Raw genomic sequence first — 27285 nt, forward strand, 5'->3', positions numbered from 1 at the left:
GAGATCATATGTGATTAATCATTGTCCCTCTTTTCACAAATGAACATTTCATTAAGCATATGGCAGGTACTTAATAATAGTGTTTTTTTAAATAATGTTATCAACTTCAAGAGAACTAAAAAGCCTTCAAATAAAATGAAACAACCTCCTAATTTTCCGATCACAGGATACTTTGTAACAAGCCAAACCTTTAAAGCCTCTAAAACAGACACATTCATAACTTTTAACTAGTTCCAAAGCAAGTCACAGTCTACTGCTAAAGCAAACTATGAAAATATTGACATAGAGAATAGGACCTTTCAATGTTAAGCAATCTTACAAAATTCACCATCTATGGATTTGATTAAAAGGACAGTACATCAATTAGATGGAATAAGAATAACAGGCATTTAGGTAGCTTTTTAACGTTTACAAAGCACTTAAAACAAATTCTTACAACAACTCTGTAAAGAAAGTGGTGTTATTATTCCCATTTTACAGATAAGGAAACTGAGGCTGAGAGGTTAAGTGATTTGCCCAGAGCCACACAACTGGTATCTGAAGTCTTCTAGACACAAAGGCACTTATGCTCCATCTATTTTGCAGCAACTTCCCCAAATGACAAACGGTCAAGGTATTTAAATAGGCAGTTTTCAGATGAAGACATTAACTGTCAATAATCATATGAAAGAATGTTCTAAATCCCTCCTGATTAGAGAAATGCAAATCAGAACAACTCTGAGGTACCACCTTACACCTAGTAGAGTGTCCAATATGACAGTAAAGGAAAATAATATATGTTCGAGGGGATATGGCAAAATTGGGACACTAATGCATTGCTGATAGAGTTATGAATTGATCCAACCATTCTGGAAGGCAATTTGGAATTCTGCCCAAAGGGCATGCATGTCTTTTGATCCAGCAATACCACTACCAGGTTTGTATGCCAAAGAGATTTTTTTTAAATGGAAAGGTTTGGTTTGTACAAAAATATTTATAGCCATGCTTTTTATGATGGCAAAAAATGAGAAAATGAGAGGATGCCCCTTGACTGGGGAATGGCTGAACAAATTGTGGTATATGATGGTAATGAAATACTATTGGACTATAAGGAATGATTAACTGCTTGATTCCTATAAGAACTGGAAAGACCTCCATGAACTGATGTGGAGTGAAAAAAGCAGAACCAGGAGAACATTGAACACTGTAACTGAAACATTGTGGGACAATAAAATATAATTGACTTTGCTACTAAAAGCAATGCAATGATCCAGGACAATTCTAAGGAACTTATGAGAAAGAATGCTGTCCACAGCTAGGCAAAGAACTGTGGAAGTAGAAATCCAGAAGAAAACATGGGATCTACCACTTGTTTATATGGGTATATGATTTGGGGTTTGGGTTTTTAAAGATTGCTCTATTACAAAAAATGAATAATATGGAAATAGGATTTGAGTGATAATATATGTATAATCCATTGAAATTGCTTGTCAACTTTTGAAGGGGGAAGGGAGACAACAAGAATCATGTAACCATGGGAAAAAATAATAAAATAAAAATATTTTGCAGCAACTTCCATTTTATAGGGAATGAAGGTAATATTCCAGTTGTCACTAAAATAGAGTATATTAGAAGAGTCAGTTTTCTCTTTCCCTTCAAAAGTTTAGAAAGACAATTATGCTATTATGCAAACATTACTCAAAAGCTGTTGGTCTCCCCTAATGATGAAGCCCAGTTTGGAAAGCTGCTAAGCATTTTAGCTTATTTAAGAAATAAGAGAAACTCCTTTATATCTCTATATAGCAGCACTTCCACTGAATGAGGCCAGTCTCCAGGTTCTCACTCATTGAACCTAAAAGAACAACAGAACAAGTTTTTAAAGCCCCTTAAATTAGGCTAATTAAAATACTAGTTTCAAGCCCATATTGGAGGATTAATAAATCCTATTTTGATTCTGACAACATAAATTCATTCTCTTCTCTGTTTTCCCTAAAATGCTTCTATCCACATGAGTTAAACCAACAACTTACATCTTCCCAGCCCAGAGAGGTACCAGGGTTCTTTGCTAGTCATCTAGCTTTCATGATGAAATATAATTAATGTTATGAGAGCAATGTTGTGACTTAAATGCAGAATCTTGCTGGAGAAAAGCAAGAAAGGAAGAGTTTTAATTCAGAACACTGTAGGCTATAAAGAAAAAGGCTTCATTTCATTATATAATTTGTTCTCCTGGTTCTGCTCACTTCACTCTGCAGCAATTCACACAAGTTTTCTCTGGTTGCTCTGAAACTGCACCTTTTATTGTTTCTTTTAACACAATAATATTCCATTACATTAATATGTCATAATTTGTTCAGCTATTCCCCAGGCATCCCATAGTCATGACTTCTTTGCTACCAAGAAAGAGCTGCTATTTTACATGTGTAGTTGCTTTGATTTTTTCTTTGGAAATATAAGGCCTAGTAGTGGTATTGCTGGCAAATGATAGGATGTGGATGGTATTAACAAAAATATCTACTCGTACAAATTCCAAGTTCCATTTCAGAAAGTTCTTACCTACTGCCTAGTTCAAGAGTTCTTAACATTTTTTTTTGTCATGGATACTTCTGGCAAGTTGGTGAAACCTATGGACACCTTAGAATAATGTTTTTAAATACATAAGATTACAAAGGAAATCAATAATACTGAAATACATTTGTCAAAACATTACAAAAAACAAGTTCACCAAGTTAAGAACTACTCTCTTCAATTACCTCTTATCTCAAAATGCTAATAATCTCCCCAAGTATTAGGTAACATTCTCATTCAGTTCCACATTTCTGCCATATCCACTTCCACAAGTTAAATGTATGAACTTGCTGCTGTCTTGAGGAATACTCCTGCCTATTAGATTAAAGCTGCCTTAAAATCATGTAGGCTGCAACATTCCTCTCTTCTTAGAAGGTCTTGTTTCAAGGGTAGCAAGTTACCACTAAACAACACTCAATTTGGGAAGGGGAAGAAAAGTGGGACAAGTGTAAAATAGCAAGGGAAAAATTGCTTACCATTCATGTAATCTATGAAATGGTTTTAACTATTAGATCTTGGATTCAAAGGAATTTGCTTTTGATTCTTATAGGCAACTAATAATAAGTACAGAAAATACCCTGTGAGTCTCTGGACTTATAAATCCTAACACTGTGTCAAAGAATTAAACATAAGCAGAAACTAAACCATAACTCTAGGAGGACTCAAATGTAAGGCTAAACATGATTGAAAATGGCAGTAAGCCAGTCATGTTTTCTCCTTTGCTACTTTGTGACCAGTTCAGTTCTAATATACTGAGGAGATGATAAACCAGGGACCAATATAAACTGGGTACTCAACCATAAAGAATTTTCAAATTCCTGAGTAAGATGCTATGTAAATGACATTTTCAGAATTACCGCTTGGCAGCCAAAATAAAAAGAAACCAAAGATCAGCAAATAAACCTTTTTAAAATAACTACTAATGGCTCAGTGGAGAGATCCAGGCCTTGAGGCAGGACGTTCTGGGTTCAAATCTGACCTCAGACATTTCCTAGCTTGTGACCCAGAGCAAGTCACTTACCCCCCCATTGCTTAGCCCTTAATGCTTTTCTGCCTTGGAACCAATACTTAGTACTTTGAACCAATTGAACTTAGTACTTTGAACTCAGACAGAAGAAAAGGGTTTTATATGAAAAGCATAGGCACTAAGCTCTGTACTGGGAAGCTCACAATCTAATGGGGGGATGTGCAAATAGTTACATACATAAAAAGCAGAAGAGAGAGAAAGAATTCAGATTGATTAGAGAGACAACTAGGTGGCTAGAGAGGTGGATAGAGAGGCTGGCATGGAGATAGGAGATCCTGGGTTTAAATATGGCCTCAGGCACTTCTTAGCCTAGTGATCTTAGGCAAGTCACTTAAGCCAGATCACTTAGCCCTTACTGCTCTTCTGCCTAGAAACCAATACTTAGTATCAATTTTAAAACAGAAGGTAGGGGTTTAAAAACAAACAAACAAAAAAAGTGTCAGGAAAGGCTTTCTATAGAGGACTTTTAGCTGGGACTTGAAAAAAGTCAGGAAAACCTGGAAGCAAAGATGAGAAGAAAGCAATCCATAGATGAGAGACATCTATTCTGTTCTTCAAAAAGGCCAGCCCTAGGATCCTGTGGGACTCAACTCCTTCTAAAAGGCATAAATGAGGATTATAAAGTTTATAAATTCCAACTTTATTTTTGAAGGCATAATAGGCAAGAGTAAAAAGCAAGGTACTCTTCCTCTTTACCTCCTCCTACTGACTTCCTTCAAGATTGACCTCAAATCTTACTTTTTTTTAAAAGGTCTTTCTTGAATTTCTCCTACCACTATTGCCTTCCTCCTGAGATTACCTCCCATTTATACTGCATATATTGTTTATATGTAGTTATTTACATGTTGTCTTTCCCATTTGATTGTGAGCTCCTGGAAAACGAATTATAAGAAGGACCAAAACAAAGTCTATTACTTAGCACAAACCCTGGCACTTAATAAGAGCTTAATGACCATCTGAATTAGAATGAAGAAAAATTTAAAAACCATCTATTGTTATTACTATGTGTAAGGAACCATGTTAAATACTGAAGATACAAATTAACAATCCTTAATCTCAAAGATAACACATTCTAACTAGGGAATACAGGACATTGGTCAAAACACATTATGGAATATTGTGTTCTTTTTGGAAATCACATTTTAGTTAGGATGTTGATAAGCTGGAAAATGTCCCAAAAAGTATAACAAGGATGGAGAAAAGGCTTTTAAGTTTTTGCTATTTGAAGAATGACTGAAAAACCTATTTAGTTTAGAGAAAAGAGGATAGTAGAATATAATGGGTTACCTTCAAAGAATTTGAAGATACTATTCATAACAAAACTCAGCAGGAAGGACGAAAAAGGCAAATTCCACTTAAAAGAATGACTGAATATATAAAACATTCAGGAACCCACCTACCAAAACATACATAGGAATTATATGAATGCAACTCTAAATCACTAGGGAGATAAAAACAAACTAGTAATTGGAGAAAAACAATTTTTTATGGGTAGCTCACATCAATATAATAAAAAAACTCATATAACTAAAATAATTGACTTATTCAGTGCCAGGTCAATCAAACTACCAAGGAGTTACTTTACAGAGCTGGAAAAAAAAAACAATTATGAATTCATTTGAAGGAACAAAAGATAAAGAATCTTAAGGGAAATCATGAAAAAAGTAGGGAATATACAGCAGTTAAACATTAAAACAAAGCAGTAATTATGAAAACTATTTGGTAATGGTTAAAAAACAGGATAATTGGTAGTTCAAATAAATTAGGTACATACAAGAAGAAAATATAGCAAGTCTAATGTCTGATAAATTCAAAGACTTCAGTTCCTGGAATAAACTCACTGAACATTTAAATCTAGAAAATAATCTGACAGAAATATGGTTCAGATTAACATCATACAAAACCAAGATAAGTTCTAAATAGATATATAACATATATAAAACGTCACATCATAAACAAACTAGGAATTAGGAAAAAATTACTTTTCAAATCTATATAAAGAAGAATTCATGAGCAAATGGGATAGGATCACAGAAGATTAAAAAAGACAATTTTGTCTACACAAAATGAAAAAAAGTTTTATACAGATGAAATTAAAAGAGAAAACCGTAAACTAGGAAAAATCTGTGTAGGAAGTTTCTCTAATAAAGGACTCATTTCTAAGATATATAAAGAACTGACTGAAAAATGATCCAAGGATATTAAGAGGAAATTTTAAAAGAATTCCACTATCAACAAACATAAGAAAAATATTCCAAATCACTAATAATTAAAGAAATTAAAATGAAAGCAACTCTAACGTTCCATCTCACACCCATCAGATTGACAAAATTGACAAAAAATGAAAAATGACAATTTCTTGAGAAGCTGAAGGAAGATAGTGAAGGGTTAGTAGAGCTATGAATTCTAAAAAACAATTGGAAACTATGCAACTAAACTGGGCATACTCTTTGACCTAATAATATTGATATTAGACATCCATCTCAGAGAACAAAAAGAGAAGGAAAAGGCCCAAATGTTCGAAAATGTTTATAGTAGCAATTTTTGTTGTGGCTAAAAACTAGAAACTAAAGGGGTGCACATCACAGGACAATGGTTAAACAAATTATGGTATATGAATAGTGTTTCTGTGCCATATGAAATAACAAAAGAGACAGTTTCAGATAAATTTGGGAAGACTTATGTGAAGTGAAGTGAGAAAAACCATGATAGTTTATATAACAACAACTCTATAAAGATAAAAAACTTTCACTAACATGAAAAATGGCATCCACCTCTTGATGAAAAGTAACACTCTGAAGATACAGAATGATACCTACATTTTCAAGACAAGGCTAAGGTGGGAGTCTGTGTTCCTTGACTTGACTATGCATATTTTTCACAGGGGACTTGTGTTTTTAGTTTTTTTCCCAAGGGAAGAAAGACTAGAAAGAGAAAAAAAAATTAGGGTTCTACTTGCTGGGAGAAAAAACAGCTAAAGAGGTTTATTCACGTATCTTTAAAATGCACCAAAGAGAACATAAAGAAGGTAAGAAAGGTTTTTCCTTCCAATAATTTTTTCTTAAGCTAAGAAAAAAATTTAAGAATGCTGTTTGGCCAAAGAGGAGAATGTTCTTTTTGAGAAAGTTTAAAATGTACTCTGCAAGAATATGATTTTCCTACTCTACTATACATGACCATCTCCCTAAGAACTTCTTAATTTTATTTTCCTAACATTCAAGATGTACTCAGTGGAAAATGCTCTACAGAATAATTATTTGGGGCTTCTACTTACACAGGTATAGGTTTTGGATCCAGTCCAGATAATAGAGGCAGTTAAGGTAGTATACTGGATGCTAGAATGGGAGGTAAGAATACCTGAGTCATATTCCTGTTTCAACTCTGGACATGCCATTTAACCTTTCCCTTCCTTAGTATCTCTACCTGTAAAATGGAGATAATAGCATCTACTACTCCACAAAATTGTTGTGAAACTCAAGTAAGATAATATATGTAAAGAATTTTGTAAATCTCAAAGTACTATATAAATGTTAGTTGTTGTTGTTATCTCCTTGATGTTTGTCTCAATTACCTGCTCAACCATAAGTATCCCTTTCATCTAGCTTCCAGTTCCCAAGCTGAAATCTGCACACAAACACCTGGAAGCAAGCTGCCATGATTGACTACAGAAGAACTTTTGCTTCCACAGTGCATCTGGCCCTGCCTTTCCACCAAATCAAATGCCAATTTATTGCCATCTGATGTAGTCAGTCCACCAGGCAATTTCCTTAATGGCCCCACTGCACATAGGCAGAAATCCAAGGAAATAATGGTATACCCCACAAGTGGGCAAGTAATTGTTAAACAAGCGTGGAACAAGAGAGGGTAAGTTGTGATCTCTGCACATGTGGCAGCTCTTCAGAGCCCAACCCTGAAGTGGTAACAGAGGGCTGGTGTTACAGTACAAGTATGCAGTGGGAATCTGGCCAACAAACAGCCAGGAGTGCTTGTCCATCTAAATCTTCAGGATCCCCCAAGGAATAGAGAGCAGGAAACAAAAGCTCCACAACTGGTGCCACAAAACCTCTTTCCCACCTCCCTGGAGCATTGCGTAGCACCAAAAGCAGCCATTCCTTTCTCTACACCCTTACTTAATAAGCACACCTATGCACAGATCATCCTTCCCTATTTGTGATCTGACTCTAGCTCTACTTTCTGATCATAAAGTCTGCAAACAGAGTACAAAAGGCAAAATCCATAGAATGTTCCCCCCTTTCTCATATCAAAAAAGTCATTTCAGAAATTAAAAAGACCTGATAAGCAACTATATGCCAAGAGAAGGTCATAAGGTGGTGGATATGAAACCAAGGCAACATTATCATTCACTATCTCTCCCAGCCCTTCATTCCCAATCCCAATTTCACATGGAATTCACAACAGTTGGTTTCTGAGACCAATGTATTGGCACATTCCCCCAAGCTTAAGTGGGTGGAACAAGAGAAAGGGCCTGCCTGGCCTTTTTGTGGAAAACAAAGCAGCAGCTGGCTTTTTCCCTTCTTGCTCATTTGACTGCTGCCACTGCAAGTCTGGCACACTCCCAAAAAGAAAAGTTTCAGATCTCAAGACTGCTTTGCCAAAGAGGGAACTAAAAATGCCAAAAGAAGGCAATCATTTTGTGTCTTATATAAATGATACTGTCATACTGCTCCCTTGCCTTTGCTTTTGAAGACCAGATTGGCCAGTAGTCCCCCAAGCAGAAAAATCACCTCAAATTCAACTTCCAGATACCTACAGAAAGTGTGAGACTCAGGAGAAAACACATTGTTCTATGTTCCCTCTCTTCAGGAGTGCTTTCATTTTGTAATCTTAAGGAAAAATACATCAAACAAGCCTTTCCCCTTAAAAACTATCAAACCAAGAAAAATCAGTGAATCATCTGAGGTTAAAGACCAATGAAAAGAGAGAGTCATCAAAATGCAAATCTCTGGAAGCCATGTAGCAGACAAAAATTTCCCACCCTCACTTTTTCTAAAATTGTTAAGTTTCTTCCACTGCTACAAAGAATTCTGGGAGAAAGAAACACTCCATGACTCAAACTTTAGCCACAATCTCAAACACTATAAAATAAACTCCAAAATAATTTATTTTCAAAACAAGAAAGCTATTGATCAATGACACATGTAAAACCCAGTGGAATTGCATGCCCACTATGGGAGGGGGTTGGGAAGAGGGGAGGGAAAGAAAAAATATTCAAAAATCAAATAATTAAATAAAATTTTCAAATAATTAAAAAATTTAAAAAAAAAACAAGAAAGCTAAACAGAACTAGAGGTAGACACTTGTGCAAGTTTGTGCTTCCTTATACATCTTAACACTTAAACCATTACAAGGATCTGTCTATTAGTTTTTAACGTACTTGGCTTTCCAATGTCTGCTTACTGATGTTGTTATAACAGGAAGATCAATATGACACCTAAGTGGAGAATGGATTGATGCGGGAAGAGACTTGAGGCAGCGATACTCTAAATGTAAGGTGATAAAGTCTTTCACCAGGATGGTGGCAATGGCAATGTAAAAGAGAAAGGGTTATATATGAGAGATTTTACAGAAGTAGAAAGAACAGAACTTGAGAACTGGTTGGATATGGGGTGTGAAGGAGAATAGGAAGCTGTGGATGACACTTGGGTTGTGAGCCCAGTGACTTGGGGAATGGGGGTACCCTCCACAATAATAGAGAAGTTGAAAGAGGAGAGGTTTGCAGGGAAAGATAAGTTCAGTTTTAAGATGTATATGAGCTTAAGATATTTATGAAACATCCAGTCTTAAGATATTCAATTTGGTAACCGGAAACTGATGGCCAAGATAAAAGTTAGAGTTGGACAAATATATCTGAAAATCATCTTCACAGGATGATACTTGAATCCACGGGAGCTAATGAGATCACCAAGTGAAATAGTGAGGGTCTTGGAGGACATGCAATGGCATGGCCTGGATTAAGATCCAGCAAAGGAAACTTTGAGGAAATGGTCCAAAAGGTTGGAAGAAAATACTTTCATTAAAACCTAGAGAGAAGGCAGAAAATCAAGGTGAAGAGAATGACTAACAGTGTCAAAGGTTGCAAAGAGATCAAAAGAAAAGGCCTTTAAATTTAGCAATTATGAAATCATTGGTAACTTTAGAAAGGGCAGTTACAGTTAAGTTATGAAGAAGCTGAATTGCAAAAAATTAAGAGAGTGATAAGAAAGGAAGTAGAGGAATTGATTACATACAGCCTTCTCAATCAATTCAGTTACAAAATGGAGAAGATATAAAGGACAACAGCTAGTGGGAATTAAGTGAGGATTTCTTAAGGTTGGTGAAGATATATTTGTAGTAACAAGGAAACAGGCAGTAGACAAGAAATAAATGAAGATTGGTGAGTAGGGATAATAGAGGGAAAACAGGATGGAATGAGGTCACTTGTACATTTAGAAAGGTTTATCTTGGCAAGAAGGGCCATCTCTTCATGTGAAATGAGGGTGGAAGAAAAAATGGAGAAGGTATCTCAGTGTTGTGAAAGAAGGAAAGAAGGAAAAGAGAACTCACTGAATAGCTTCAATTTCCTCAGTGAAATATAAGGCAAGGTTTTCATCTGTGATGGTGGGGAAGAAAGAGTATGAAAAGCTTAAAGAGGGATGAAAAAGTTTAGAAAACAGCTAGAAGCAGCTGTTAAATAGGATAATAAGTCAATTAGGGAGATATAAAGTAGTGGCTTGCCAATAGTGATGGTCTTTTCAAGATTATATAACATGAATTTATAGTGAACTCAGTCTGCACAAATTTATGATTTTTCCATTTTCTTTCAGTAACAAATAAAAAAGAAGTATCATTCAAGGCTGAGGCATGGCAGGGCAAGATCTTCAATACGGCAAAGAAGTAAGGAATTCAAGAGAGAAGGAGAGCATAGAGTGGAACTGGTTCACCAAGAAATCAAGATGGGGAAGAGAGGAGAGGGCTTCCAATGCAGGGGTGATTCCTTGGGAAATAACTGAGGCACAGTGGAGGGATTAAAGGGCATGGCCAAGGTGAAAAAGAAAAGTGTTATGGCTGCATAGCAGAGTAGGAGGTGGAATAACAATAGATTGTGATTAGATAAAGGAATTACAGAGTTCATGAACATGGAAGTGGTGCATTTGTGGGTGATCACAAGCTCAAAGGTATGACTCTTTTTGTGTGTAGCTGCAGTAGGGTGGAAGAGTAGATCATGCAAGATGCCTACTCCTAAGCCATTCAAATAAATACACAAAGTCTCTTGACAATGACCACTGAAATCTCTTTTTTTCTAATTCCTTGTCTCTCTGAAGGAACAGAACAAACATGAGGTAGGAAGTATATTCCCAATAGTTTCATTTCAATCCAGTAGCCTGCATCTAAGAAGCTTAAACCAGGTGCTGAATTATATAAATTATATAATCTTTCCCAGCCTGATTTTCAGATTCTATTTAAACATGTTCTACTAACCTCTAGAGGTTAGAAAGACTTAAATCTCCTGATTCTGCATCCACAAACTCAGAACTGACACAGATACACAGGTGTGTTTGCCCAGGATAAACCATATTTAAATAAACTACCAACATATATACATTCTCGAGGCACCTGCTTTTCCCTTCTGCACTAAAACACAGTCCTGCTATGCAGGTGAGTTGGCTAAAGAAAATGGCTGTCCTCTAAAATTATTCTGCATACCATCAAATAAATGGCTTTGAGGAAAACTGAGTTTTAGTCATAGTAGCTTTGCTTGGAAAAGTCAAAACAAGCAACCAAATATGAATATGAGTTCCTTTTGAGAAGGAGGTAGATCTGTCATTCAGTCTATTTTCTATGAATTAGTGACCAAGGAAAAAGGGCCCCACTCCCTGAAAGAATGTGTTCAGAATGTCTGAACACAAATATTGCTGAAAACAGGAAGGAGTCAGACTGACCCTGGCAAACCCCTCAAAAAGTGGATATACTCAAGGGTTAACTTAGTTACAGGGTGGATAGAGGGATTTGATTGAGGATTCAAACAATAATTTTTATTCAAAAGCAGACACAAAATCCACAGTAGGCTCTCAGACCCTAATCTCCCATAAATCATCTGGGGTAACAGGAGAACAGGTCACTCTAGATCATATTACACTTCTGGAGCAGAGCCAACACCAAATAATGATAAAAAGATGAAAGAGAAAGAAAAAACAGCCATGTAATTCCCCCTCCTACATATTACTCCTAAAGATCAGACTGCCATATTCTCAATTACAAGCTGCATCCTGTTATACTCCAAAAAATCACCATGGAGGCTCTTGCCTAGACCCTGGGCCTACAGACTTCTGTTCATGAGCCCCAATAACAACCAGGAGTCACATAGAGTATCATGCTTCTCATTCTGTTCCTTTAGGAACTATTCTTTAGACTAGAAAATATCTGAGCTTCTAACTCCAAAGGAGACTGACTGGTTCACTTAAAAAAGAATCGCTGTTTAGTCATCTAGGTTAAAGGCCAATGAACAAACAAGCTCTACCAGGAAGCTGGGTATGAAGGACCAAATACTAGTCAGGTATATTGAACATATTCAACTACTACAAATCACAACTTCCATCTCCATGCCATAGATTCAAATGCCTGGGAATCTGAAAAAATAATAATAGTCAAAGAACATAAATCATATAGAATGGTAGTCTCCCTCCAAGCCTGTACACATGTGCCAGATAAGTCTGAAAACCAAAGAAAGCTTTATACATCCTACTTTCTATTATAAACCACAGATTCAACCCATGACCTTGGTGTGACAGGGGCAACTCCAACAAGAAGAGCTCAAAAGGACATGATAGGACACCTAGTGGGATGAGAATAACTCCTTGAAATCTGTGCCCATGACTGGACTTAAGGGTAAGGAGCCTAGGAGCAGGGACCCTTCTCCTTCCCAAGCCCCACCCCAGTTAGGGCACCCCAGCACTGCAGGCACAACAGAGTTAACGGTCCACCCGCCCTGAGGAGCCCAAAGGTACTTCACTGCAACATGCTTAACATTTACATTGCCTCTCTCTGCTCATTAAACAGGTTTTGGTTAAATAATGAACAAACTGTATTACAGACTCCGATGAGAATTCCAAAATTATAAATCAACTGGGAAAGCCCAAAGGGCCAGGCAGACAGGGAGGGGGGGAGAAGGATAATATTGACTAATATAAAGGGCGCAGCTTGACAGTGGATATTCCTGCCACACCTGATCAAACATACTCTGTGGGGGGAGGGGAAGGAGAGCAGAAGAGGGGAGACAGGACAAGACGGCATGAAATTTGCATCCGGAAAAGATTAAAACAGATTCTTTGGGGATGGAGAAAATACATAATATATATTACTATAAATGCAAAACTGTACTAAAAGCTAACTCAAATGTCAAAGATTACAGTTTGAATAAATTTAAATATAAAAGCCATGTGCTTCCTTGTGTTAATGAGAGAGACATAAAAAGACAAACTGAGCCATGAGGCTAAGCTAAGCCTCATGCTGCCTGAAGGAGGCAATGGGTCCAGAACATAGTGGGAAAACTGAGTCAGGGGTTACCCACTGTAGCCCCAGGATCTGGAGACAAACATCATGAATTCATTCCTGCTCCTCCCCTTCAACAATCTTCACTTCCTCTGGACAGCTATCTGTCAGAGCTAAATGGGAAGATGATGTGGACAGAGAAAGGACAAGTCATGAACACAAACTCAGCCAGTCCCTTTGCTTGTGTATGAATCCTCAGGAAGGGTTCTCAGACCATATATGGTTCTTTTTAGGTTAAACCTTCAGTGGTTCAAGCCTTCTCATTTCTCCATCACTATATTCTATTTTAATAGGTTCTGCCAGTTATACAATAACCAAGCAGTTTTTTTCATTAATAGTGATTACAAATGTCATTTCAAAATTAGACATCTGTGATGACCATCAAGTTATACTTTAACAATTGGCTCATCCCTTTTCCATAAGCCTGGAGAAGCAGATGATGCCAATGAACCCAAAATTCTCTCCCATTCAACTACTCCAAACATTTATAATTTTTTAAAAGTAGTAACTTGCTTTGGTTTACTAATAATATGAGATGAATTAATTTATTCTTGTGGTAAATGTCTTGCTCTCTTATTCAATTCCAGCAAGCAATCAATCAACAAGCATTTATAATCCCAAATCATATCCAGACACTCAGGGACTTTGAATGGAAGGCTGAAGTTACAGGTTAGCTTGGTGTGCCAAGCTTTCGAATGAAAGAACTAGAACTGTCTTCACTGTTGCTCCAAACAAAGTAGAACACCTCTCCTACCCATGTGAAATGTCTTGAGTTCCTTTAATTGCCATTCCCCAAGTTCAGAACTCTTTTCCAGACCCTTTTATTAACAAGCTTTCAGGGAGGCAAACACTCCTGACACTGCCAGTCAGAAAAAAACTGTTTGCTTCAGCGGAAGAAACAAAAAATTTGTCATGGCTTGAAGAATCCAAGACCACAGGGGCAGCTGACCCATAAACCTGCTTCTGTGAGCCAACAATGTGTGGGGTCACCAATAGAACCAATTCTACTTTCTAAAGACCATGAAAATGCTCTACTTTGGCAACACTATCAGTCATTCAAGCAGGTACAGTATTCTAGAAACTCAAAACAAGGAAGCCTTGGCACAAATTGTAGTCAACAACTGTTGGAGCAGTTAGCCACTGGAAGATGCTGCCACCTCTTTCTCCAGAGCAACAGTCTTAACAACTCCAGCAGTATTCCTATCACCATCTGAACGAACTGGCTCCTCACATTTTGATTTTCATTAGTTTCTGGTTGCAGGTAATAAACCTCTAATTCAAGAAATGAAAAAAGAAATTGGGCAGCGGATCTACTTGCCACACATGAACAAGATCTGGAACATATATTGGTAATCAGACCTTTGCTGGGATAGGAGCATTGCTCCAAGTAGAAAGGATTCTCAGAACACCAAAAAGACAAAACAGGGTTGGTTCCCTAGACTGAACATTCTGCTCCTATAGAGTATTCTATCCAATTGTACATGGTTGGCCCCAGTCATGAGAGAGACAGTCTTTATTCAAGACACATTTAGGTTCATTCTACGAATTGTATTTGTTCTTTTTCCCTAGGATTATACATATAAGCCAATTCCAACTTCCTAAAACAGCTGGATCACATGTGCCATTATCTATTAGACAGAAGCACAACACTGTTTATGCATTGACACTGCAAATTAACTAATTATTCTCAGAAGTATCTTTACTCAGTCCTTTTTGACTATAATTTTCTAATAAGCATAGGTCCAAAGTAACTTCTTTTGGAAAAAAACACTAATTCAGAGCTGCCTTCAGACAGCCTCTGTCCCTTATCAGCTAGTAAAAAATTATAGATTTTTTTCTTTTAAGTATAGATCGATACCCTTCTCTTTTAGACTACAGGCAGGATAAGTTATGTCGTATGTATGTCCTTCTCAGGTTACATGAACAAAAGTAATATATTCTATTCTAGAGGATTTAACAAGGGATCAGAAGACCTGAGTTATAGCCCTCCTGTCATTCACTTGTTATATAAACTTGAGAAGCCACTGAAATGCAGCTTCAGTTTCTTCATCTGTGAAATAGCGATGGTATCTGCCCTAATTACAGAATTTAAGAGTTGGAAGGGTCTTAAGATCTGACCAAGAATATCTTTTTCCTCAAACATATCATTTTAACAACAAAAAAAGCATACCACACATGAGTGCAAGTGTTTAAATAAAACTATAATAAACATATATGAACATGTTCATATCATCACATCCTAAAGTTGAAAGTCTAATTTAGAAGCTATTTTGTCTAATTCCTTTGCATGAATCCATTCTATAAGATCCACAGTACATAGGAGTTGATAACTTCATAAGGCAGCCCATCCCATTGTTAATCAGCTCCAGTTGCTAAAAAGGTCTTTTTTATATTTGATCATAAATCTGTGCCCCTGTCATTTCTCACACTGCTCCTAATTCTGCCCTTTCGTGACAAGCAGAATATCTATTCCAAGAGCCCCTTGAGACAATTTCATCCATAAGTGGCCATTTAGTCTAGCTTAAAGATCTTTACATCTGAAGAGAAACCGATACTACTTCATGAGACAGCCTATTCTACATCAGGATAGCTTTAGCAGTTAATAAGTTTGTCCTTCTGGCTGCCCAACTCTACCTCTCTGTAACTTCCATCCACTGCTCTCATATCTGCTCTTTAAGGGCAATGCGGAGTAAGTCCAATATTTCTTCCATGTGACCAATCTTCAGACATTTGAAGACAACTATTGCAATTCTCCCCTCCAAATTTCTCTGTTCCAGGCAAAACAATGATAGTTCCTTCTATCAATCTTTGTATGGTCCCCCATAGTCTCAAGGTCATTCGTCATACTGACTAACCTCTTTGGGATGCTTTCTAGTTTATCAATGTTCTTCCTAAAATAATTAGAACCGGACATGGTAAATCCAGATATAATCTGATCAAAGGAGATTATATCAGAATTATCACCTCTCTCATATCTTAAATATTATTCCTTCCTTATAGCAGCATAAAAGAGCTTTAACTTGTTGGTTATTATGAATGACTTAGAATCATACATCTAGCACTAAAAGGGACCTTAGAGGTAAGTTAGTTCAAACTCCTTATGATGAAATTGAGACCCAAAGATGGCAAATGTTTTACTAAGGTCACATGAGTAGTGAATAGAAGAGCCAAGGTCAACTTCAGGTCCTGTGACTTCATGTTTAGAGCTCTTTCTCTTGTAGAGTTCCTTCTCTTAAAGTCTCCTCAGTATTACACTGATGACTCATATTGAGTTTGAAAACTCCAGATATTTTTCACATCCTGTATTCAGACTTAAAACATTAACTTGACAAGCACAGAACTTTATGTTTATCTTTATTAAACTTCATCTTACTCAATCAGGTCCACAATTCTAACACACCAGGATGTTTTTGAACCCTGATTCCATAATCCAGCATGTTAACTATTCCTCTCAGTTTGGTGTTATATAAAAATTTAATAAGCACACTGTCTATGCCTTCATCCAAATCACTGGAAAAACATTGAGCATCACACAAACAAATGAAACTGCATTACCAATGACTAAGACTTTTTCTTCAAAAAGTCTTGACAGCAAGTTCTTCTAGGGTAGGAATTCTTAACCTTTTGTGTGTATGCCCCCTTTCTGTGTGTGTCCCCTTTGGCAGGCTGGTGAAGCCATGGACCCCTTCTCAGAATAATATCTTTAAATATATAATATAAAATACATAGGATTGCATAGGAAGCCAACTATGCTGAAATACAATTATCAAAATATTTTTTAAATAGGTTCGAAAACCCCAGGCTTAAAAAACTAAGTTCTAGGGTACAAAAGAAAAAAACAAAACTGCAGAATTTCAGAGCAAGAATGCCTACTGTATAGGTATTGATCTAAAATCTGTGCTTTTATCAAACAATAACTACATAACTTCTACTGGCAACTTCTCATCTTTTGATGCATTTGGATGAGAAAGGGATATGTGTAGATATACATATACTCACATACATATATATTCACATACATATATGTATTAGAAAGTACAAGTAAATATATATATATAAATGGAATGAATAAACAGTGTTTACTAGGAATGTGGCACAATAGTCAGTGTTTTTAGGAAAGATAGTAGGCATTAGGAAGCAAATCATATACACTAAAATGTACACATGTAATCTCTACCTCAGATAAGTAGCTCTCTATATAATGGGAAGCTTACCTGTTATATTATTTAATACTTCCTTTAGATGACTGAAACTATGCAGCAAAGGATCTCGTTCTTCATCCTGTAGATCACATGGAAACAGAAATCATTATTGGGCCAAAAGAGAACTATGATGAAAAGTGTACCAAGAAGGACAAGAACTAGTTCTCCTTTTCTGAATTACCAGGAGGAAATTTTCCTCTTTTCATAAAAGGGAAGTTAGTCATCTTTCACACCACCCCTCCAATCCTAAATAAGGAGATAGCCAAAAGATATGTGAGAGGAGGAAGGAAAAGGTTAGAAGATAGTCCTAAGAAATAGGTCACTGGCTGACTGGGGAATTTTATATTGACTTCTCTATTAATACCTCCTTTTCCAATTTTAGTAGCTGTTTTATTAAAAGATAAATTGTTCCTGAGCTCCAAGACCCAATATAATTTCTACCCTGGCTAAATTTCTGAAGAATTTCTAAATTTCTAAAGAATTGTTAAGAAGAATTAAAAAGGTATGAATGATAGCTAAGCATTTTGCTTTTAAATTAAAAACTAGGGTCATTCGCAGCATTTCAACTGGTCTTATTAAGGACTCAGAGGGAGCTCTTCCTGCTTCTTATATGGAGTTATAGGGGGAAAATATTTCTACTTCAGAATAGAGACTGGAAAACTATATAGGTCAATAGAGAGGGCAGAAAGAGAATCAAGTTGAAATAACTATCAGTAAGAAAACTATCTTTGATGATGCAGATGAGTATCTTCTCAGCAATTTATAGTCTTAGAGTTTGAGAGAATTACGCCATTTACTAACATGGACATTCAGTTGTAAGACATGAGTCCAGGTATTCCTGACTCCAAAGCTAGACTCAATCTACTATACGCTGCTGCCTCTCACATAGTAAAAGTCAATACAATATTTATTGGTTGAATTTCTCCCCTTACTAACACAATACTATCAGGCCTTAGAGCAGTGATGGTGAACCTATGACACAGGTACCAAAGATGGCACACAGAGTACTCTCTGTTGGCTCATGGCTACATTCCTCCCACCCAGAGTTCGTTACTAGAAAGGCAGAGGGGCTCAGGTGGAACTGTTCCCCTCCCCCTCTCCATGTGCCTGACAAGATTTTTTCATAGCCCCCGTCCCTCTACCCAGCAGTCCAATTGGAGCACACAGTGAGTAAGGTGGATGGCTCACAAACAGCAGAGCAGGAGGAAATCAGAGTGCTCAAGCCACTACCCTCCCTCTCTCTAGCAGCACTGAAGACATTCCTCACTTTACCTGCCCCTCCACCCAGAAGCCCAATGTAAGCACTTTCTCCCTCCCCTGTTTGGGGTAAATGGAAGGCAGGGTGTGCCTAATATTCAGTGTGGGGATGAGCATGGCACATGGTCTCTGGAGGTGTGCGGCACAGCCCTTGGTCTGGAGGGATGGGGTGAGGGTGGGGCCTGGCACTCCATCTCCAATCCTAACCCTAAATGCTTTAGAGCATCCAGACATATGTTTAAGTCATAATAAAACTATAAATAATTGAACAATGCAATTATAGAACTACTGGCTCAAATATAGATAAATGACTAAACTGTTCCTGGATATTAAGCATGCGGAATTTAATCTTTCAAGTCATAAAGAAGTTACTTAGGGCCTTAAAAACTCTTGATCAGGATGCTGAAACAGTATTTCCCAACCAAGTAATTAAGATATAGTATTTCCTTAATAATTATGATTATCATCCCTTACCCTTGAATGTGCTTTACATAACATTCTCCCATTTATTATCTCATTTGAACCTCACAATTGCACTGTGAGATTGGTAAAGCAAGTATTATCTTAAGTTTACACATGAGGAAACTGAGGCTGAAGGATGTTAAATGACTTTTCTGGGTTGACAAAGCTAGTAAGTGCAGAAGCTATGATTAAAATATAGGTCTTCTCAGTCCAAGTCCACTAACTTAACACATTACCTTTTCTAAAACAAATTGCAACTATTACAAATCAGCATGGCTCATGAGCAAATCAAGGTTTCTAAGGTCAAAATGCAGAATAGCAACCAAACTACTATATGATCACCATGCAAAAAATCACCATTCCAGGTTAGGTTTTTTGTAACCCAGAAATCTGGATTATTATTATCAAAATTTTTTCCTATATTACCTATGGAATTGCTATTGTCCATATATTTTGTACCTCTTCACTCTCTGCCCTTCTATATATATGGTTATTTCCATCCTCCTAACCTGGAACCCGACCAGTGTAGAACCTGACCAAAGTATAATAAATTTGTGGCTCTTAATCTGAACTCTGTCATTATAGTTGCTGGTTTCTATGTATGTGTCCTCTTCTTTTCTTTTTTCTCTTTCATTTCAATAATTTCCCTGCATGCTAGTATAGCCCATTTTTGCCACTATAGTCTCCTAGGTGTGATATAACAAGATTAGAAACCTCTCTTTGTGCCATGGAATGAAAATAGTTTCTCTGAATAAAATGCCAAAAGAAGGTCCATCTTATACTCAAACAAAAACCTAAAATTCATCAGACAAAATTTGGCCTATCTTCTTTGTAGGGTTGCATTACAAATGGTCAAAATTTTATCTTTAACAGGACTTGACAGTGAATTTCTGGAGGTTTCTATAGAAAACTGCAAATACAGGGTTTCAGGGCAAAATGACATTTATACACGATCTTCATTTCTATTCCACATCACCAGGCACTAACTCAGAGGCAAGTTCAATCAGGTGAATTTGGCAGCTACAAGATAAGTCAGGTCTTCCTTGACTTCCCATGAGTGCCATAAACATTTTCCAAGTAACAGTCTGATCTATCTATAAATACAAAACTTTTTGAAGCATTTGAAAAAAAATATGTCTTGGGAAAGTGAGGTCCATAAGAATAAAAACAACCATCCATAGTTTGGCTGTGTTTTGACTAGTGTTGTAAAAAGTAGAAGCAATATAGGTATGTTTTACTTTATGAAAAGAGCTGTCTAACTGGAAATTTTTATGTAATTAAAAATTTGTGTTAAGTAGAACTCTATTTGAAGTATACTTATTATTTAAAGGAACCCTATGGGGCAGCTGAGTGGCACAGTGAAGAGTGCCAGGCCTTGAGTTGGGAAGTCTTGGATTTATATCTGGCCTTAGATAGTTCCTAGTCACATGATCCCTGGCAAGTTACTTAAGCTCAAATGCCTACCCTTTACCATTCTGTCTTGGAACTGATACCTAGTATCTATTCTAAGGCAGAAGGTAAGGGTTTAAAAATGAAAACAAAGATCCTTTTTTTGCAAATCCTTTTTTGCAGACTGAAAAATCTTTCCATGATGTAAATAATCTCCCCCTAGTTTATCCATTTTGTAATATTTTCAAATTAACAGGTATTCTTAACACACCATTCCTCAGAGAAAAATTAATTGTTCACTAAGCTTTTGCCCCTTAAACAAAACTTCCCAAAATGATTCTAATGTAGATTCAAAGGAAGTCGTTTTCAGACTCTAGCCTACATAATCCTGAGCATTTAGATGACCACTCAGAGAGCATCTGATGCTAACAAGTCAGATCGAAAGGTGAAAAGAGATTATGTTAAAGCTGCTAACAAAACTCCAGGAAGAACTCGTCATACTTTTTCGAGCCTGGCACCTATAGTTCTATCGAGAGCATAGAGAAGGTCTATATCCCAAAGAAATTTAAAAAGGGGGGGGAGAGGGGAGGACCTATTTGTACCAAAAATGTTTATAGCAGCTCTTTTTGTGGTGGCAGTGAATTGGAAATTGAGATGTCCATTAAAATATGGTGTATGATGGTGATGGAATACTATTATGCTATAAGAAATGATGGATGGGATGATTTCAGAAAAAGTGGAAAAGACCTACATAAATTAATGCAGAGTGAAGTGAGGAGAACCGGGAAGACATTGTACACAGTAACAGCAATATTATGGAATGATCAACTGTGCGAGTTTTAGCTACTCTCAACAATACAATGATCTAAGACAATTCTGAAGGACTTATAACAAAGAATACAATCCACCTCCAGAGAAAGAACTATTGGAGTCAGTATGCAAACAAAATACTGTTTCTCGTTTTAGTTTTTCTTTATATCTTGGGGTTTCGTCTTATATGCATATTCTCTTATAACAATGACCAATATGAAAGTATGTTTTGCGTGATAATACATGTATAACCCAGATCAAATTGCTTATCATCTCTAGGGAGGAGGGAGGGAAGAGAGAGGAGACAATTTAATCTTATAATTTTGGAAAATGTATGTTGAAGTTTTTTTTTATTACATGTGATTGTGAAAAATAAAATACTAAAAAAAAAAGGAGAGCATAGAGGAAGGGTGTAGCATCCCAGGTATAGTCTCATCTTAATATTGATATATTGATATTATAACCTACGTCCTCATATACCAGACTCATGGTCATATTATTTCTTAATCATTGTATTTCCAAGTCTACAGCCCAAAGGACAAAAGAATTCCTGGGCAGGACATTAGTTGTCATAGGGTCCTAGCTCCCACCTTATCAGACCACATTTCATACAAGTTCACATGTTTGATTAACCTCCTCTCCTCTTTGATCATGTGGTTATCAATCGAGGCAATGTTAAATCCTATGCCATGTTACATGTTCATTAGCTACCTCCCACTCCACATTCCTGGATTCTCCAATAAAAGACTGGGCACATGTGCAGCTCTCTCTTTCTCTCCCACCATCAGAGGAGCATGTACGCTGGAGCCCATGTTGTTCAACTCTTTGCCTCTGAGTCTTTGTTCCTTTATTATGTTCCCTCTCTTTCTCTATCCCTTTCACCCATTTTCCCTCAGTTTCTAACTCTCCTTAGGTGTCCACCCAGGAATATATCAATTTGTGGCTGCAGGCGGGCACAAGGAAGAAAAAGAGTGACAGATTTAAAATCAGAGAATCTGCATTTAAATCCTTATACTGAGCCACTTACTGGGTCATATACCTTGAAATATGATTATCTGAGTGCTGAAAAACAACCAGAAAAAGCAATAAGAATAAGGAATTCTATTAGGCTGTGAGTCAAAGAACATGTGTTATTGGAGAAGGGATCACAAAAGAGCCGATGTACAGTGCTGAGAAGTACAAGGTCAAGGAAACCAACCAATCCCAGTGGGACTGATGAGAATATGCACCAGAACAGAGGACTTGTTTTGAGGTTTCAGAAAGGCTATTTCACAACATCAAATGCAGGATTTCCTCGTGCCAGATTTCCAACAAGTACTTCAGTTTGACTGTCATTTTGGCTCCCCTATCCCTGAGAGTGAAGGTAAAATCAGACCAGGGAATCATACTTCCCTTTTACTTCAAAATCAAGTCCCTTTTCTCTCTTTATAGTATGGCAATTTTCTGTAATCCTGCCTACCAATGAGTTAAGTACTATACTGTTACAATTATCCTACAGGCTTGTGGGACATAAATCACTTTAATTGGGCCCTGATTCAAAGACCCGTTATGGGCTTATTCTTGCTTACTCACAATTTTTGTATACAATTTGATTTTGATATTTTTTCCCAAAATTTTAATTTTTTCTCTTTTATTTATTATTTATTTTATGTTTTTAGATTTTCTTTTGAGAATTGATTCCTATATCACATAACTCAACCACGTACCCTGGGTTGATCTGGGTATTGGTCAATACCCTCTTCAGAGGGATTGTATCATTTTCGAAAAATTCAAGATTAAAAAAAATTTTTCTGAGAGAAATTTCAGGAAAAGAAGTTCACTAACTCCCTGAATCAAGAAAGTGAACTGTTTTGAGGAAGGTGCCATAAAGAAGCCTACAGAAACCACACACTGCATCAAAAGATCCAGAATGAACTTTGGGATGTAGTGAATCGAACTGAAGGGGGTTGAACACATTTACTCTGAATATAAACTTTTATGTCAAAGGGGACTGCCCCCTAATTGGCTTTTTGTCAGTGCTTCTACCAATCATTGGTTTTGCTCTCTTTATCTTTTATTTTCCTCTTATCCCCAAATTATTGTAATTTCTTCTTAGAAAGTGTAATATTATATGCACCTTTAGTAAGAGATCTTTAGAGATATAAGCTGGTTATGTGAAATGATTCAATGGGGAGACTAAGCATGTAAATCTGGGAGATTTCAACATGACATGCCTGTCTCCCAAAGAATTACAGGGAGAATTGTATAAAGGGAATCCCTTCCTCCCAAGGTTGTGACTTGGTGAACTTTCCGCTCATCCAAGCCAGCCCATTAGCGACCCAGAACTAGCAGGCCAGGGTCAGAGAGACATTGATTGGTTTCTGAGATGTGGTAGACAAGGGCAAAGGGAAAAGAACATGACATGGAGAAGGAGGACTATAAAAATGAGACCATAGAGGAGGCTGAAGCTCTTTTCCTCTAAAGGTTGGTGGCTCAGGTGGAAGACTGCTAAGTTAGGAAACATTTTTTTAAATTTCTTTCCCTCTATTTCTTGCTTAGACTATATCTATATTAAAATTTAATTGTTAAAAGCTACTATGATCCTTGTGACTTAAGGGTTAATTATTTTTATAAATGGTGACCACAATAATCTTTTTTAACTAATATATTTCCAAAGAAATTTATAAATATTACATTTGGTATAATATTAATTTTTCAATAATACACTAATACAAAACTGAAAGGTTCCCATTGCTGAGGGAAACTGAATTTTAGAAAGAGTATTTGGTTAGAAACCAGCAAGCCTAAATTCTAATGCTGGCTCTGCCACATTCACTCATTTGATCTCTCTATCCCTGAATTTCTTCCCCTGCAGAATGTTGAAATGATATTTATGTCATGTAGTTGCTGAGAGGAACAAATGAGACAATGCATTTGAAAGCATTTTGAAAAATACATAGCATTGGGGGTAGCTAGGTGGATCAGAAGAGAGAGTTGGGTCCAGAGAACAGAAGGTCCCGAGTTCAAATATGACTACAGACACTTCCTAGCTATGTGACCCTGGGCAAGTCACTTAAACCCCAATGCCTAGCCCTTACCACTCTTCTGCCTTAGAACCAACACACAGTATTGATTTTAAAATGGATGGTAAAGGTTTAAATATAGACAGATCATTATACAATATAAGAGTATTATTATTTTCTTTATTTTTGAAAATTCTACAAGGAACTTATAATCCTAGTTCAATTCAACAAATATTTGCTAAATGCTGGAAAATGTTTGGTGAATACCCCAAGGCAAATGAGCAGTTCAAGCATCAAAGTTTGAAATTCTACCCATTCCCATTACTTACCACAGGGGTATGAGTACTCCATCTTGCATTCCGTTTGATGGCCCCTACCACAATGTTAATCTCTCCTTGGATAATGTAAATACTCTTATCCACCATCCTGGCAAACCTACCAAAAAAATGAAGAGGTTAATCTGATTAATGCATGGCCATGATGAGTACAGGAGGCAGGAACTGGCCAAGATGAAATAGGAGCCAGTGAAACCTGAAGGTGGATGGAGTGTTCAGCAAAGACCAAAAATGTGAGGGAGGATTTTGAAATGGCCACAAGAGCAGCTTTGTAAACCAGATGTGGAAAGAAAAAATCCAGGTGCCTTGTCTTGTAAACACAATGGAAAGCCCAACCCTGACTCTGTTAATTTTTGAAGTGCTGTTTATTAATCTTAGTGTATGATTACAGGTCTTTTTTTATTTATCCTATAATTTACTTTGAGAAATTTACAAATCAGAAATCATCTTGCTACCAGTATCTAGAAACCAACCATGATTGTTTAACGACAATTTGTGTCCAACACATCTGTGCACACCAGGGTCCCTCTGACATTACTCTTAATAACCTTCCTCATTTTCCCAACCAGAATATCTGGCACTAATACAAAGGAATTCTTAACTTCTTGCTTCTTTCTAGAAAGATAAAAAGGTGATAACTTTTGTGAATTGGATTTTAACTACTTTTATACCTAACGTGTCCTGTTGCTGTCACTTCAGAAAAGGGCTTCTTACAAGGCTCTTATTGATATAGCTCTGGGATATTATTCAATTGTTTGAAAGTGGGTCCAGCCAAAGATGGCGAGTCCCCATGCAGCTGTGGCAAAGTTACAGTTCTGTGATTTGATGTTAGTTACCTTAGAGTTACTGTGTAATTAGTGTCACTTAATGTATGTTACCAAAAAATAAATATATCTATCCCCCCCCAAAAAAACCCAACCTATCATGTGAGGAAGGCATCATGGATTCATGACCACAAAGGAAGTAGGAATTAATAGGATTAATACTAGAATAAACATTTAATTCAATTCACCAAATATTTATTAAACACCTTATTTTATTAAATACCTTTTCAAACTAAAATCAATCACTTCTAATGACCATAATCATTTTGCTCCCTTCCTAAAACTCACAGAGGCTGAGATTAAGCCAATAGATTTTTTATCAGATTGGATCTTAATATCTTGCTCAGGTTAGAGGCTCACTCCTGATTATCACAGGCAAGAGCACTGACCTACTCCATTTTCTGACCTGGGCTAGTTAACCCCCATTTAGGCAGTTTCCAAGGACTTCTCATATTGGTACTAGATTTAGTGAAGGCACCTGATCAGCTTTAGCCCTACTGCAGCTCAGAACCACCCAGCTCAAGTGATTCACCATAAGCTAACAGGTATAAACAGAAAGTACTTTCCACAGGACATCTGTTCATTTCCAGTAAACATTTATTTCTGGAAGTAAAAAGTCTTAATAGACTACCTGTTGAAGTCTTTGTGACTATAGGGTATTGAGGTAATGATGGTAGGTTAAAGATAATGTTTCCAACCTTCTCACTATTCTTTTTGTCCACCCCTCAAGTAATGGTGAGTCAAAGAAGTACCAAGAAACTATTAGAAGAGTGAATGGCCTTCATGATAAAATTGCATTTATTATTTCCACTTTTTAAAAGTATCTATTGTAATAATGAAAGTAAAATATTAAATATAATATTAATTTTTTAATTGCTGTGATTACCATTTATAAAATTAACTTTTTTTTTAATTTTTTTTTAAACCCTTACCTTCCGTCTTGGAGTCAATACTGTGTATTGGCTCCAAGGCAGAAGAGTGGTAAGGGCTAGGCAATGGGGGTCAGGTGACTTGCCCAGGGTCACACAGCTGGGAAGTGGCTGAAGCCAAATTTGAACCTAGGACCTCCCGTCTCTAGGACTGGTTCTCAATCCACTGTGCTACCCAGCTGCCCCCTATAAAATTAACTTTTAAGTCACGAGTCTGTTAGTAGCGCTTAACAATTATGTTTTCATCAAAATAGTGATAAAGTAAAAAGAGGGAAATGTAGGAAGGAGACAGAAAATATAACCTAACTAATATACTAAGCTGAATCAGGAAGCCAAAATCTGAAGCCCACCAAGTTGCCAAAGTCCGTAAAAACCCTCCAGTTTGCAGCAGAGCTCCCACTCCCACCCTTGTTCCACCCAAGTGCCAATAGAGAAAGAGCACTCCACATGCCGCACCACACCTTTTTCTTACTGCCCCCCCCCCCAGTCACATAATGTACACATGCAAAATGAGATGCGGGTTAGGATGAGCTTGAGGAGAATGAGCCTGGGGAGTGGATTCTATCTACACACTATACTGGGCAGGTAGGTGGCTCAGTGGATAGACTCAGGCCTGGAGATGGGAAGTCCTGGGTTCAAATTTGGACTCAGACACTTCATAGCTGTGTGCAAGTCACTTAACCCCCATTCCCTAGCCTTACTGCTCTTCTACCTTGGAACCAATACCAAGTATTGATTCTAAGACAGAAGGTAAGGGTTTAAAATTTTTTTTAACTATATTCCATGCCATGTAGTAGAAAAGACATTGACCTTAGAGCTAAGAGACCCGAGTCCTATTCTCAGCTCTGCCTGACCCTCAGTTTATTCATTTGTCCAAAAGAGAGGTTGAACTACAGCATGATCTTTGAGATATCTTCTAGCTCTGACATAATGGCATTGATTATAGGTACAG

The 27285-nt window shown here is 37.0% G+C and overlaps 1 protein-coding gene across 9 annotated transcripts in view; it reads right to left on the minus strand.

Moving 5' to 3' along the window:
* The window catches only part of GBF1 (golgi brefeldin A resistant guanine nucleotide exchange factor 1), a 141423-nt gene that overhangs the window by 96112 nt on the left and 18026 nt on the right, over nucleotides 1–27285 (minus strand). For 8 of the 9 annotated variants that reach the window (XM_056804803.1, XM_007479116.3, XM_056804792.1 and 5 more), the window contains 2 exons: nucleotides 24575–24680; nucleotides 17338–17404 (listed from right to left, as the gene is read on the minus strand). In XM_056804803.1, coding sequence (XP_056660781.1) covers nucleotides 17338–17404; nucleotides 24575–24680 — 173 coding nt within the window. Of the gene's footprint in view, nucleotides 1–17337; nucleotides 17405–24574; nucleotides 24681–27285 lie in introns of those variants that run through there. The other variant, XM_056804796.1, reaches the window with a different exon arrangement.

Source organism: Monodelphis domestica, chromosome 1 (genome assembly GCF_027887165.1).
Source record: "Monodelphis domestica isolate mMonDom1 chromosome 1, mMonDom1.pri, whole genome shotgun sequence".
Classification (NCBI taxonomy): domain Eukaryota; kingdom Metazoa; phylum Chordata; class Mammalia; order Didelphimorphia; family Didelphidae; genus Monodelphis; species Monodelphis domestica.